Genomic DNA, 16,777 nt, shown 5'->3' on the forward strand with positions numbered 1-16,777 from the left:
TTTTCAGCACCTCTTTTTCTATTGATGGGGATAATACAACTAGTGTTAACTTGTTTCCCAGTTTGAGGGATGTGAAATCTCCATATTTCTGTGGAAGGCAATAGAGAGATTCATGAGGCTTGTCACCCTACTGAAGGAGATTTTCAATGATAGGCCATCCAGGAGGTCCTGGTGGCAATCTGATTTTCTTCTTCTTCCTGATGCCGCTTTAAAAATTATCTCATCTTGATCATCGCTATCCCAATGGAAATGTAGTCCTTTGCTTTTCCGTATCCTCTTGAATGATCCAAATTAGAAACTCAACAGATATCAAAATCCTTAACGTGCACAACTTTGGCAAAGCTTCCCAAGAACATCCTGGCATTGACACTGGTTTTCTTTAATAGCAAATGATACATAATGTTTACTGCTTGAAAATTGTCATTGCTGGATGCACTGATAAGCTCCACATCAATTGTCAATAGTTCAAAAAAATGCAGCGTTGTTGCTTTGATGGAGAATAAGATACCCTGTGTTTGAGACTTGGCCATCTCAAGAAATTTGTTGGCACCCATCACCTTACCTGGCAGAATTAACCTCTGCTCTATCTCTGAAACCACAAGTGGATTGCTGAAGGGGTCCCAGGCTGAATCTGGTTTTGAAGCAGGGGATGCCGCAATTCATTAAGAATTGCCATGTTGACAAGGTGGTTTTGGGGAAACAACTATTGTGGACCCCCTCCCCTTGATAAAGCCTGATCACACCTGGGGTCCGCAACTGAATCCGAGCCCTCAATTTCTAAGTATCAGTACTCACTATTGAAAACTGTGCGCCTTTTAACTCCAAAAGTGCCAGGTGAGCATCAGTCTTTGGGCCTCCACGATACATATGATTTTGACATTGAATGTTGATGTGGCAACTGAATGTTTGTGTGGGCTTTATCCCATACGCAATAAGGGAAACATTTGTAATCCATTTATATTTTCGACTACCCAACAGGTATTCTGACGCGTAGTGCAAGCATAGTGCCTCTCGTGGGCTCCTCCTTTGACTTGGCGTTGATAATATGTGTTGTCTCGAGACTTAGTTGTTCAATGGTTGATAGATGGTGGACCCTTAATGTGGATGTGATGACTTGGAGATTGGGCCATAAGGCCAAACACTTTTTGCAATCATTTTAATTTTAAAACAATAATTTATTAAAATATATACAATGATATATTTTAATAAAATTAAAACTATTTAAAATTAAAACTCAGTCCAAAAATTTAAAATTAAACCATTTAGCCCAAAAACTCGTATATGTCTAAGATCCCACTCCAGGAGGTAGACTGGCCAAATTCAAAAAAATTGTAACTTTTTAAAGGTGTCGGAAAAAGTTACAACAATTCCTCTTGATGCAAAGACCTCCAAACTCCAAGAATCTCAATCAAAATTCAATCAACCATGTATATCTTCCTCTTAGCCATTCACAAGACAAGCTCAAGAATTTCCCTTCTTCACAATTCAATCCTTGGAAAATCCATCCTAGAAAGTGCAATGATACAGGCAGCAAGAGTCCAAACCATTGAATTGACATTTGGGAGTCTCAGTCTAGCATACTTTGGCTTAAGCACAATCCAATCTAGGAGTCCTAGTTCAATAAACTTTTGCTCAGGTATAGCCCAATCTCAATATAAATATGAGCATACATGTTGCCATCTTTCCTCATCCCCTATGCTCACTACAACCATGGGTTCCTTCTCATCAACCAATCACCGAACCATCTAACTTACTACATGTGTACATAAGCTCGCTAGTTTACAATTCCCAAGTGTACATAGATGTGTTTTCAATTAAGGAATACCATGTAACTTCTAGGAAGAATGATATGTGTAAGAAACATTGACCAAGTCAAAAAATTATCTTTTAAAGTTATATAGTTTTGAGGGTTTTCATGATAGTTTGTGTAATTTTCAAAATTACATAGCAATTGACTTAAACGCATATGACAAAGTGGTGTTGAGTTTGCGGGATGGCATATTAGAAAAATTTTGAGGTCTAAAATGGGCCTCCTAAGGAATATTATAAAATAATAGTGGAAATAATAAAATAAGATTAGATTACATAATCAAATTTTAGAGGGAAACATTAAAAAAAAAAAACTACTCTTTCAACTTGTATTTTCAACTTATCTCCCTACTATTTTACTCAAATTTCGAGCAGGAGCACTCATTGGATGCATAATTTAATTGCTCATCCAAGGAGTACCCATGTTGCATACTTTCGATGGACCCTACTACATGAAAAATGCGAAATACATGGAAAAATGTGATTGCACTTTCGACGAACCGTTGCAATCATGTTTTTTTCATGTATTTCACATTTTTCGTGTAGCAGGGTCCATCGAAAGTATCCAACATGGGTACTCCTTGGATGAGGAATTAAATTATGCATCCAATGAGTCCTCTTGCTCGGTATTTGAGTAAACCCATAGGAAGATAAGTTGAAAATACAAGTTTTATTATTTTTTTACTTTTTTTACTCCAAAAATGGTGAATCATCCCCCATGGTTGACATCATCATCTTGAATCCTATTGGTTATTATAAAGTTGATTTTTATTGTACATTTTTGTTTTGAGGCCCATTTTAGACCTCAAAATTTCTCTAATGCATGGTAAGGTTATCAATCACTATGGGCTACCCTTTGCTCTTACACTCTCATGGAATCATAGCAACCTATTCCATAATCCATTTTGAAGAATTTACTATGAAGTTATGGAAAACTTTTTAGTTGCTATGTTAATAGGGAGCTTTATAATAAGTTTAAATAGAATAACAATAAAAAGGATCAATACAAAGAGGGGGTTTGCAAGATAATAAAGGCAAGTGGATTAAAATATTTTTGTCTATCTACAAAGTGAACTTTGCCTTCATGCTATGTGTGTTCGAATGGAAGTCACTTAATCAGAGTTAAGAGAAAAAGTGAAACTTCATTCCATAAGTCTAACCAACAGCCTATGTGTCATTCTTTAGATAGAGGAGGCAATCAAGCATGCTATTTTGAATGTCGGGGAGGTGATCAAGCATGTTAGTTCAAATGTAGGGTACCTCAATGATTCTATCCATGTACTTTAGCAAAGCTTCAAATCAATTTCTTTTATCAACATCATTAGAAGAGAGTAGTGTTAGATGATCATTGGATCATCAAACAAGGATGGTATAGAAATTTGGGAGAAACTTTAGCAAATAACCCTCTTCTTGTCTAAAAGAAGAACCAAGTCCACCTTCAACAATGATGCCACTAATTTCCAATTGAGGGAAATTTTAACCTTAATGATGAGTTGGCTACCTTAATTATAACTATACATTTTAGAAAAGATGTTTCCTATCTGTGGACAAGTGCCTCGTTGCTAACATTTTAGCCCCTTTATGTAACCCTAGATGTAAGCATGTTCCAGAATTTAATATAATCTAAAATGTAGTTTCTTTCCCTAAAAATAAAATGCAAGATAAAGATATTTTTGTAAACTGGGGTGTTAATGGAAAGAACCCTATGTCACAACCAAAAGATCTAATCTACAAAAGTTTTAATTTCAATTACTCCACAAACTTAATCATTGAACCCAATTATGCATATCCACAACAACTTAGACCTAGCACTCAATTAACACAACAAAATGGCCAACCCACCCTATAAACTTTCGGATTGAACACTTCCACACAATGATACTTTGTCCGATCTTAAAATTTACTAAATCAAATTCATGAATTGTAAAACAATGTTATCAGTGAATCAATGTAACAAAGAAACTTCTTTGTATTATAGGCATGCAAAAAAATATTGCCATAAATCCTTTAAAGAGTGTTTTGTGTACCTAACACATTTATTTCTCTCTATTTTCAATACTATATTCATGAGAATTTTAATATACTAATATATAGTTCATATTAATACTTTCCCTTACTCTTTTTTGATAGACACCAAGAATACTAATTCAATTTTTCATTAACTGCATCTTAATATCACAACAATTGATCATGCATCATGGCAATGTGGCTCCAAGAACAATATCGGGTTAAACATTCCCCCTCATTAGGTAGACTAGTTATAGGTAAAGAATAAATCCATACACATTGTGGTACACCTATGGTATTTGAAATATGTACCTCTATTACCAAAAGAAAGATGTAAGAAAGGGAATTGGAAACAACAACAAAACAAGAAAGAAGGCTAGAGAATTTCAATGGATGAGAAACACCGTAATTTGCACATGTGCATGTATTTTTCATATATGGTTAATTATTTATGTATTAATTTAGTGTCAAGATGGGAATGGGAATGAAAATAGGAAGAGCAATGCTAATCAAGTTTCTAGTAACATAGATATAAATTGCACTGCCATGGCAGCTGTCAAGATATACAAAAAAATCTCCATGCCTAAAAATATCAAAATAGGTTTCCCTAGAGAGAGAAATAAAAACAACTAAAATTGGATTTCATGATCCTATATAACTAATAAGCCATATAGCCCCCTAAGGCGTAGCTCAGTTGGTTCAAACATATCAGAAAAGTCACAGTGGTGATGGGAGGTCAAAGGATCCATTTGCAACAAGGCCTTTGGGGTTACTAGCCATTCATGTGCGATGAAGGTTAATATGGCCCTCCATCTGAGGTTTTGAGGAAGGGGGCATTCTACAAAGTCATATCTTCGAAAAAGAAAAACTAATAAGCCAAATATATACATGAGAGCATAAACAACAACAAAAAAGGTTAGTTCCTTTGTAAAGAAAGTAATTTAACAATAACTAATCTTGCATATAAAAACATCAAAAATGAATTTATACAAGTCATGAAGAAAAAAGAAGAGAGAATGTCACTAACTTTTGCAAAGCCTCTTGGCGTGAGACACATATTTTTGGTGAAAGAAGTTGTGATTTATGTAACCCTTTCCTGCCAACAAAACCTATTTCATTAATACAATTATCTCATATCCTCTAAAACTTAAAATTCAATAATTTGAAGACAGATGCCTTTGAGTTCTACTTCTCATTGAAAAAAACATGTGATTCTAATCCTTTTACTTTTATATCCAACTAACCATTTCGATCTTACAAAAATCACCACCATCACAAGGTTACTACTTTAATTCCTCTTTTAGAAAAAAATATTGAATCAAGCATACTAAGCTTTGAAAGCTAACTGAATTGTATTAGTTTAATGATTGCTAGGCAAAATATTATTGGAACAAAATTTAAGTATTAGATTTTAAAACTTCAAGAACAAAAGGCATGGTATTTATCCAACCGTGGGTGTATGTCAAAAAGAAAACAATAATTCTTGAAAACAAGAGCTCTGACGTTTTCCATTCTTATCAACACCTACACCACACAATAACCAAATAATTAGATGTAATTGATTAACTAACCCAACGTTGTTTCCGAACCAATAAACAATATACTTGGCTCATATAGAAAGAGAAAATGTTCTCTCTTGATAAAACCAGCATCAATATTGCAAGAAATTTCAGCCAGCATAGTGCACCTTCTCTCTCCTCAAAGCAATAGTAGAGCGTTTAGGTATGAAAAAATTTCCAACCAGCAAGTCCATGTCTCTTGGGTGAATGCCCTGCAAAGCAAATAAAAAGACAGTTAAAAAGCTTCAAACTCACCCACTCTAACATTATGTATCACATCCACGGTGTCCTATAACATGGTGTTTGCAATAGAGCACAAATTCTCAGGAATAAAAATAGAAAAAAAGAAAAATAAAATAAAGTAACCAAACATTTAATCAGCACAATATAAATGCATTAAGTATTTATTCGTTGTTATGTAATATCCTTAAATGGCATGTCTTACAAGACAAGTGCAATGATTATAAATAGTTATTTCCTATTAGGGCCACATAAGATATGCAATCTCGATCACTTGGTTGAGGAAATATACTGCATAGAGATTAGATATTCTTCTCACCATTTAATTCCATACAAAGTATAGATGCAAGTCTAGCAACATAAAGGCTTATGTTTTAAAAAAAATGATAGAAGGGATTTCATTCATCGCAATCTAGTGTGATTACCTATCTGCATTAACTAATAAGTAGGAAGATAAGCCTCATTACGACAGCCTTTGGTTTATGAACTCTTCAAGGACACCCAATCATAGTAATAAGAGTTAAACAATATGAACACACTAACATTCTCCTGTTCATTATTTTAAAACAGCAGAAAGCACAAAAGCCTCTCACCTCCAAGTCCTAACAAGTATGAAATCATATGCATATTGATGGCATCCTTAATTAAACCCCATGGTCTATGTTCTTTTGCTCAAAAATACACGCACTTTACATTACAATTGATATAGTTTTCATAGCATTGTATCCTACTATCAATAAATAGATTTTACAATGAAAATATGTTAGCCTTATGATTTCTTCACCGAGTTATCACTCTCTCCAAGAGAGTCCCAAACTTTATCTAGTTGGTGTCTCCGTATTGTAACACCTCATCTACCAATAGTGTTATACCTCATATACATTTTTTTTCACGAGATGTGCCATTATGATGAGCCATAAGTGTGGTGATTTTGTTGTATGTGGCCATTTTGGGATGATTGACGTACAAGTGTTGGTTAGTTAGTAGCCCAGATCCCCTCTAGTGGATGGTCATGGCAGGTCCTTTTAGTACCCATTCTCAAGATTCTTGGTTCTATTGCTCTAGCCAACTATCCTTCGAAGGTGGTAACTCCCATCATGTTGGGCAATTATGTCCTCGCTAGTTATTCAGTCAATTTGAGATGGATCTAGAATACGTGATTTATGGAAGCCCCCAGCTACTCATTTTATTTGCTATGTAAAGATAATTGCGCTTTGTAAGGGTTGTCACACCCATGGTTTAGCACACCTATTTTACCCTACATTGACCCTCTCTTTCTAATGTATGTACAACACTTTGGCCGTGAACCTTTGGAGGTGATTGTACTCATGCTTGGGCACACACTTCACCATTGGAGGTGATTGTACTCATGCTTGGTCACCTTGAGATGGAGGCAGTCTCACAATTCTTGAGGCATATCACATATATCAAGGCATTGGCCACACACTTCAAGGCAAGGATGGGCTAATTGCATCCACATGGACACCCTCTGCACACATGTTGAAGATGCTAGAGTGCTCTCATTATTTTGGTAATTTTCAGCTGATTTTCATCAATTATTGAGGACTGACCTACACATGTGGGCATTTATGACAACCTTGGGGCTCAATTTGAGATTATTTGGACTTGGAGGGGCCACTTGAGCATAGTTTTAAAAACCGGAACTGGGTTTCAAACCGGTCGCCTATCTAACCGTGATTCGAACAAGAACCAGATCAAACTAAATCGAACCGTATTCAATAAACCGGAATTGGAAAAAATACATAAATTAATTAATTTTAATGAAAAAAATATTTTTAAGATTACAAACCATGATTCGAAACCATTAGAGACAAAATATGAAAAGTTTTTTAATCTATATATCATGTAAGGGAGCATATATCAAAATGGCATCGAGTGCAATAAATATCAATGATATCATTGACAAAATACAAAACCAATGAGGCTCTATATGGCCTCTAGAGTCAAAAAGCGATGTTAGAATGAGGCTCTAAAAGGCCTCCTACGTCCAAAACAATGCTACAACTCAAGCTACTAAGCCACTAGCCTACTACAAATCACTAATCGACATGATCACTCATCAAACTCATCACCACTACTCCACATGGGATCATCAATAGGAGCTACACAAACATGATCTAGCTCAGAGTTTGAGAACTCCTCAAACTCCTCGCCAGCCTCAATAGTAGTACTAGTAGTAGCATGAGCAACAACATTAGGCCTAACAGGACTAGAAGCACAAGTTTGTCGAGCTGCGCGACTATTGCTTCCCTCACGAGTCACCATGTGCCATGCCTGATCTTGTTGGTTCACTTCCTTCAGCGCTTTGTTCAACTACCAGATCTGCATTGGGAGAAACACCCCCAACCCCACTAGACAGCTCCAAACTAGCTCCAAGATGACAAAGAATCTCCAAAATTCTTGTTGTTGCTCCAAAACTCAATGTTGGTGCAAAACTGTCCATGCACACAAACACTAGAAATCAAATGTGTGAGGCAAATGGGAGCTTAGGCACCTTTTATAAGCTTGGCAACCCATATTTAGAAGGGACCTACAATGGTTTGCAAAAAAACACCTCCAAAAACCACCTGGGAGTCCCATAACATGCCCAACCATGTGGCTTCCTAACTCGCTGGATTTTTAACAAAAATCAGTCGGTTTGGTACCAAATCAGCAAGTTTGGTACCAAAACTGGCCGATTTGGTAGCCAATTGGTCTTGACCAACCAACTAATCGGATTTGTTAGGCCAGTTTGATATATCAGGGAGCTAACTAGTCGTTTGATCGATTTTTAGTTCAACCAAACCGGTTTTTAAAACTAGGCACTTGAGTGATATGTCACTTATGATATTGCAATCACTTAAGGTCATTTAGATGATGAGGAGATAACTTATGATCATGATTTGAAGACTTAATAGCTCAAATAGAGGAGTGGTCCACATTTAGAGGTCTCTTGTTAAATTTTGGAAAGGTTGTTTCAATTGTTTGAGGATGACAATGGAGCTAAGGTGGGCAAGGATCATTCCTTGCCTTGTTTTGACTGCTGAGGCTTCCCCAATGAAAATTAGATGGAACGTTGTACCCTAAAGGAAAATCGCTCCTCCTAGAAGGGTGGCATCACCTCTTTTGTGTTATGCAATTAATGTATCATTTACTTGTTTTAAATGGCTTAGTCTCCAAGTTATGTGGCTGAGAAATCATTTATAAGTTTCCTTAGGCTAGAATTAAGGAATAGAGAATGAAAAAGAGTTGTGAGTGTCATCTATAAATAAAGGCCCTCCTCTCATTCCAAATTGTTATGAATTGTTGGAGAATACCCTCTTAAGCCATTAATAGAAGATCATTTCTTGGTGTTTTCGATGTCAACTCATTTGAGCTCTATCTTTGTTGGTTATTTTTCTTGATTCATTGAATATATATTTGTAAATGCCACAACTTCTACTAGCTAGCAAGATCGATGCATTGAAGGGCATACTTTTCTCACTTGGAAGGAGGACATTTAGGGTTTGTAGGGCCTTGGTTTTCATGACTTGTCTTGATTAGACAAGAGATATCTTGCTCTCTACACCCTAGTCTCTTATTCTAATCCATAAGCTTAGAATAACCAAATCTTAGAGAGGCATCTTACTTGACCCCATAATCTCGAAGTGGAAGGAACTAAGCTTACTCCTAACAGCCAACCAAAAAAAACCCAAAAATTCAAATCTTTTCGCTTAATGTCATATAAAATATAAAAAATACAAAAACAAATATAAAAGATATAACATCAAAAAAATATCTATCCATTGTCTAGTGCAAAGTTAACAGATTATTCCATTTTCTAGACATTTTTTTCCAAGGGTTTACATTGAATTGATGATTTCTAACCCTAATTGGGCAAAGTAGCACCACATGCTTGAAGGTTTTATCTAATATATTTTCGATTGATTTAACATCTTTACCAACTCTAAAATTTAATTTATGGCAAAATTCTAAAGCTTGGGTTTAACCTGTTGGCATTATGGCACAGGTTTGGCACTATGGCACAGGTGTTGTCCTTGATGGCAACTCACTCAAAGGGCAGATCACAGTTCAGGCTCTCAGAATGAAAGAAAATGAGGTATACGCAAGTTCATCTTAACAAAATCGCATACACACGCGGTTGTACCGATCAAAAGGCACGTATATGTATGCACGCACTTCCATGCAAAGAAAAGCGCATACATGTGGGAAAACTTATGGTTGGTCCATGGTATTTAGTCCGACATATTTGAACCTATGGTTTTGGTCCTTGGTATTGCATTTAAAGTGTTGAACCCAAGTATTGGGTCCCTAGTATTAGATCTCAATGGTTTTGGACCATGGTTTGAGTAAGGCCTAAGACTATAAAAAGGGAAGGAGATCATTTGGCAAGGCATTGACTTATATGTTGAATATCTTGAGAGAAGCAAGATCTGGAATACTGGTGATTGGTTGGTGAGTTACAGCTGGGTCTGAATCAAGGAGGAACCTGAGCATTACACGATGGTTAAGATCTATTGATGGGTCAAGATCTCAAAGCTTGAATAGTAGTATCATTGTGTGATTTTGATCTAGTATATTTGGCGCATGATTAGATCTATAAGTCTGATAATCTGGGTATAACTGATGTCTGATTAAGTAAAAGGATAAATTCTCTTTTATATATCTGTATGCAGGTTCGACACAGCAGAGGCACGTATACACGCAGGTTAAGCAAGTGAAGACTGCGTATACGCTGGTTGGTTTTGGCATAGTTGCGTATGTACGCAGGTTTATATTGGTGAAGTAGCGTACGTCTCTTGAAATATGTTTTAGCTGCTTCTATTTATTGCTGCAGTGTTCTGGGTTCAGAATTGGTGTCTGGTTACTGGTACTGTTTTTTGGTTACAGCATTCTGAGAATTTATTGGTTGATTCAGTATTTGTTTGCACAAAGGAGTTTGGTTAATGCAGATATACTTGATGTTTGATTGATATACATGGATCCAGTCTGAAAATTTATGAAACGTGGTCCCTGGAAGAAAAGAGAAGGTTGAAGCCTTCTGTAGGTCAGCACCTACGTACTAGTACCTCAGCTAGTACAAAAGCTAAGGGGGTTGTAGCTCCCTTCCAGGAGAAGCTGGAGAATGAGAGAAGGTTGTAGCCTTCTGCAGGTTGAAATCTGCGTGCTGGTATAAGACTGCACCAGTACAGAATCATTGTAAAAAGAAGTTTCTAATTAAAAGAAGATAGAGACATATTGCAACAGGTGGTTTTCATCCACATTGGGTTTCCACCTTATATCTTGTGTTCTTTTGTGTGACTGTTTGCTCTACTTTTCTGTTCCTGCTTACTGTTATATGGTTCTGACACACAGATTAATGATCAACATTTGAAAAATAAATTAAATTATAAGTCTGGTAGTTATACGCGAGTTTCATTAGTCAGAGTTGCGTATACACGCTATTTTCATTCACTGAAGTAGCGTATACAAATCTTTGTATAAATTGAAAAAGAATTTGACTTAATAATATTGATTCACCCCCCCCTCTCAGTATTATTTCCAACATAACCCTAAAAAGTGCATTCTAACCCTAACCTAGATTATATTTCACTCTTGGATTGTTTATCGAACTTATTTAACACAATCTAAGGGTGAAATTAATCTCCTAAGCGTTTCATTGTCTTTAGATTTCATTTTGAAGAATTTTGGTGAAACCCTAGGGGAATTCTCCACCTAGTCATACAAGTTAATGCTAATTTCATATTTGTATATCATTTGAGCTTGTATTTTATCATTGTTAGAGTATTTTTTACATATATTTTTCATTGCCATAGAAAAGGTATCAAATATCTAACATCAAAGGTGCTTTTAGGCACTCTTAGTTGGCTTTTCCTCACTCAAAATCTGCATTTTCTGCATTTTTGTTCATAAATCAGATTCTGGAAATTGTGGACAGTAGCAAGCTTGTTCAATTTATAGTGTACTATCAAGAGGTAACTCAATTATATAATTTGTCCTTGATTTATTGAATAGTATTTCACTCTTGTATGGTAAAGGCTTTTATTCTCTAGCTTGAAGAGTGATTTCATGGAGCTAATTTGTAGTTTTGCTATAGCTAACATCTATTTCAAATATCAGCATTCATTACCTATCTCCTAATCCTCTCTAGATAGTGGTGATTGAGTCCCTAGTGTTTCGTTGAATATTCTTAAGGCATCTTATTCTTTGATGCCACTTGTCTATCTAACTGCATATTGAGGTAAGTGTTGCTTGAAGTGAACTGTATTGTGCATACAACAATATACTTTTCAGGTTCGTTTCCATAGATTGGGATACTCCCCATGGCTCCAAGGAGTTAGCCTAAAGTGAAGGGGAGATTGCACTAAGGTGACAGTGTTGTATTTCCCAAGTGTGCTTAACCCCATGGCATCGTGGTTGGGACTTTCATAAGGATGCTTATTTGGATGGTAATTTGGTCTTCATAATGACTTTTGTAATCATGATATTGTATATTTTTATAAAAAGAGAAAAAGAATTTTATTTGTTCAAGCATGGGTTTCATGCTCAAGTCTAGGTCAAAGCATGTTCTTCATGCTTCTAGGGCTTGTTGAGTCAAAGAAAAATATTTGTCATGTATTATAGTCCTATTTGGACTCTTTGTAACAAAAGAAAATCATTATTTTTGAGTCTAGAAAAGTCATTTTGTCCTCCAAGACCAAGTCAGCCCTGCCAAGGATAAGTCGGCCTAGGAGAAGCCTATTCGACCTCTTGAGAAGAGTATATATAGGAAGAGAATTCGACTCATTTGGGGATACACCACAAGTTCGACCTGCAACTAGACAATAACGTATTCAAGAGCAAAAATTCAAGGATAAAAGAAGAAGTCAAAGCGAAGGAAGAAGACTTGTAATCTGACCTTTTCCTGCGCACATGAAAGAAATTAGGGTTTTTGTGCGAGTTGCAGTGCTGAGAATTGCAGGTCTGAATTGCAAACATAAAGTAGAGGTTGAAACTTTGACTAAAGCATAATTTTGAGAGTTTGACCTTTGTTGACTACGGTTGACTTTCACTTGTTTGGAAGAGATCTTGTTGGAGGGCTAACTTGCTACTTGTAGGGAATCTTGATCTTGGTCTTTGGGTCTTGGAAGTCTCACTTTGATTTGATTCTAGAAGAAGAGAAGTATTATTTCTGGGTTTTCCACTTGCAGGGATTTTGCCCTGGCTTGGAGCCTATATCATGTGTTCTGTGTTCTTGTGATCTTCATGTTTGGTAATTGCTTGATGAAGAAGAAATAAAAGTAATAAAAGGCCTATCACAAGTAATTATCAAGTAAGGAAAATAACACTAATCTTTAAATAACTTGATTTTCCAACATAAATATTGTCCATGTCGCATTCCAAACTTTAAAAATAGTTCCCAAAATGTTGCTCATCCTAGTACTATTGCAAGGAAGTACCTTTGATTTTGAATCTCATCTAAAAGTGTTAAACCAAGTCCCAAAAACAAAAATTTAAAGAACAATTTAACAAAAATGAAAAATTATTGTCTCAATGGATGTGACTTATGTTATTTAATCCTCGTTAAAGGATGGAAATTCAAGTAAGCCCAAATGCTAGCAACATGTGTTGTATTCTTTGCCCGACACATTTGTTTCTTAGTTTCTTCACTAGTTGTGATAGGTGCATTTGCAGGTTTATCAGGTAGTTTCATTCCATAGTTTTAGATCCATTGTAATTGAATCCCACTTAAGGGATTAGAGATGTAATCTAATCTCAATTAACATACTCGGGTTAATCGATCTCGTGGTACACCTAATTATTGTCTTATGAAAATCTTTTCTATGTTGTGTGCGATTGTGCCATTGTTTTTTTTGTTTTATCATTCTATTTATATTACTTCTATTGAACAATTTCATCAATCTCTTCGAGTATGGAAAACTCTCCCCTTAAATGATGAATAAAGTTCAACTATGGAAACACTTCCAAAGGAAGCCCTAGTCTTGTTAGGGTGAAAGGAATAGTCATAGACTATCAAGGAAATATCATTAAATTTGTTAATAAATTACAAGGAAAGAAGTCAAATAACAAAGCAAAGAGAGAAGATCTGGTAATGGGCATTATTCAAGCCTTAAAACCAAGCTTTGAGAATATCATTTCCAAAGGTGATTTTAAAGTGGTAATTGATCATCTCAATGGAAAAACTCATATCACATCACGGGGGATGTCCAATCGTCCCTCTTCAATTAGGCAAGCCATTAGATTTTGTCAACTATGCAAGTTTGACCACATTAGAAGGTCATCCAATTAGTGGGTATGTTGGCTCACAAATAAGGTAATCACTGCCAAGAAAGAGCAATGTGTGCCCTTAGAAATCCACCCTTTGCTAGAAAAGGTGATTGGAAAGACTAAGAAGTTTTCTTGACTCGAGCACCCACTCCTCAACATTGAGCCCCACCCCCTGTTGCAATTTATGATGGTTAAAGCTCTTTAGTCTGCCATGACTTCAACACCACATCTAACTCATTCTTCCAACATGGGAAAGATTTGCAAGTATACCCATTACAAGTATCCATGGAGTTGTCTTCCACCGCCTCAACAATCATGAAAAGTCAATTATTAAATGAAGGGAGGAATCAAGCTCATTGCCTTCACATTTTTAGTTACATCTCAAAGCAAAGAGTTTCTCAAAACAATTGAACTAGAGAGAAGAGTCTCACTAATAAGACTTAATCTAGGTAACATTGTGAACATTTGTACTATTCTATTTTTTACTTTATCGTTATCTCTTTTGTGACTTAGTCTAAATTGACCATTCACCCACTTTATTGTATTTGGAACTTGGTCAACTTTGATCATTCTCCCCACAAATTTGTACTCTATATATAGTAATATAAACGGGTACACAACAAGTATACAGTTCCAATAATCTCCTCCCATACTTGCATGCATGTTCTCTTATGCTCTCTTATTTCTTACTATATTCTTACATTGTTGGTAGTGTGTTCATATCAAATGGTATCAAAGTCTTAGAGATTAAGTATTATCAAGAGCCAAGAACTTCACCATTTCAATGTTCTTTGGGATTTTCTTCCCACCCAAAATATTCCTCCAAGCTCTCCAATTTGTCGAATTATAGTTGTACGATGGAATTTTTCTTTCCAGGAAAACTCAAACGGAAAATAGATCCTAAAATTTTGCCAAGTACAATGAATATATTCCAAGTTCCAACAACTCATCACTAACCATAAATAATCCCAACTATAACCTCAATATCAACCCACTATTCACCAAGCAAATTAGTGCCTATATTTTTTGGGGCTCTTGACAATAACAAGCTCAAATCTTGGATACACAAACATGGAAGGTTATTTCACAACCCAATAAAACATAACAAAGGCCAAGAAGATTCTACTCATTGAAGTTTACAAGGAATACAATCCCTCACATGCTCATAAAACCAGACCCAACATTTGGCAACTAATGTCTAAACCCTAATTGGCAGTTGGGGAAACTTCAAAGATGTAGTTTGTAAGAGGTTAGCAATGCTAGCAAAGTGGTTATAGCATTAACAAATTCCAAGACAATGTGTCCAACACTTTAATGATGTCATCAACAAAATATCCATCAAGCTCGAAGTAAGAGACTTTAATGGCACACTGTGTTAAGTTCATTTACGTGTTATTGCCACATGTAAGGAAGGAACTAGAACTAGCTTCCCTAGAGCACGCCTTCAACTTGCTTCCAAGATAAAGGATATGTTGCCTAAAACCAACACTGCCAATCAAATGAAGCTGGTTTCCTCTTCTCAACTCCCTACCAATTCCAAGAGTCATCCCAAGAGAAATCGACAAAACTCAAGGCCTCCTAGAACAACACTTGCAACTGAAGTCTTGGACAAAAAAGAAGTGGTGCTCCAATCAAAACAAGTATGGACATTTCTAAGACACATGGTCCTTCAATGCAAAGTCACTAACAAGGCTCAAGCTCTCCTTGATGAACAACAATAACTCTCTAGGGTTTTGACATACACATCCCATCTACAACAAATCCATGCCTTATCTCTTAAATTACCAAATCAATAAATGGTTAACTTTTATCATCATGGTCAATTGCAGCCAAAAGAATTCGACGTCCTAGTAGTTTGTAGCAAACTTGCAGTTGAGCAAAGAGAGAAGCTAACCAAGGAAGAGCCATTCCTAAGCAGCACACAATTCGATATAGCAATTCCATACAATCATATGGACAGTACCATATGGATCTGTATAATTGTACATGTTACCCACCAAAATGGGTAACCCCATGGGAGAAAACCTTCCTACCTCATTGGATAACTAGCCAAACAGCGACCCCTAAGATTCACTTCATGATATGCCATATGCTTTTTCCATCTGCATCAACCACATACCCCTCACCATTTGGCATTTCCACTTGGACGAAGGTAGGTTGCTATTCAAAAGGTACTTTGATCATTTTGCAATCGGGTGCTTATACTTGCTTGTTTTGGGCATTTAGCATCGATAAAGGGGTGGCCTAGAAGATTGACTGGTCTTGACTATAATCTTGTTGGACATTGGTTTCAGCACCCCACGTGTGTTTCGTGACATGGACTAACCGTCTCTCGTGAATCCTAACTCTGGTGATTGTAGCGGAGACTAATGCCTGCGGATTTTGGTCTAACGGCAATCGTGATTCCAACAAGTGGTATCAAAGCCACAGGTAGCGCTCCTTCTGTGTTTCATGACATGGACTAATTGCCTCTAGTGGATCCTATTACCCACCATTTTTTGGGTAATATCCCTAGGAGAAAAAAATTCTCCAGGATGGTCCTCAACCGGCAGCCACCAGCGAGCTCATTGTACCATTTCTCTACCACCTGAGCCAGCCATGTGGTCCCTCGCCCATCTGCCATGATTGTATGTTTGAAGCTAAGTTGCACTAAAACAAATACAGGAACAGATACGGATACGGGGTTTGAAACAGATACGACATTTTCAAAAAATCTGGATACGATACGGCAAGAAACGGCACATATATATATATATATATATATATATATATAAGAATTTCATATTACCATTCATCTTTTAGAATCTAGATTATATCTAAAAGTACTGGCAGTCTACTACCATTATTCAAACTTCATATGGTTGTTCAAAACTTGAAAGTTTAAAAGTTAAAAC

The 16,777-nt window shown here is 36.2% G+C and overlaps 1 protein-coding gene across 2 annotated transcripts in view; it reads right to left on the minus strand.

The window, feature by feature from the left end:
• LOC149261003 (mitochondrial inner membrane magnesium transporter mrs2-like) overlaps positions 1 to 16,777 on the minus strand; it is a 472,904-nt gene that overhangs the window by 342,382 nt on the left and 113,745 nt on the right. For both annotated transcript variants that reach the window (XM_089421530.1, XM_089421529.1), the window contains exons 2-4: positions 5,504 to 5,587; positions 5,267 to 5,340; positions 4,844 to 4,912 (exon numbers count right to left, since the gene is read on the minus strand). In XM_089421530.1, coding sequence (XP_089277656.1) covers positions 4,844 to 4,912; positions 5,267 to 5,340; positions 5,504 to 5,587 — 227 coding nt within the window. The remainder of the gene's footprint in view (positions 1 to 4,843; positions 4,913 to 5,266; positions 5,341 to 5,503; positions 5,588 to 16,777) is intronic.

Source organism: Pinus tabuliformis, chromosome 6 (genome assembly GCF_031772625.1).
Source record: "Pinus tabuliformis cultivar Carrire ecotype Pingquan chromosome 6, CPIR1, whole genome shotgun sequence".
Lineage (NCBI taxonomy): Eukaryota > Viridiplantae > Streptophyta > Pinopsida > Pinales > Pinaceae > Pinus > Pinus tabuliformis.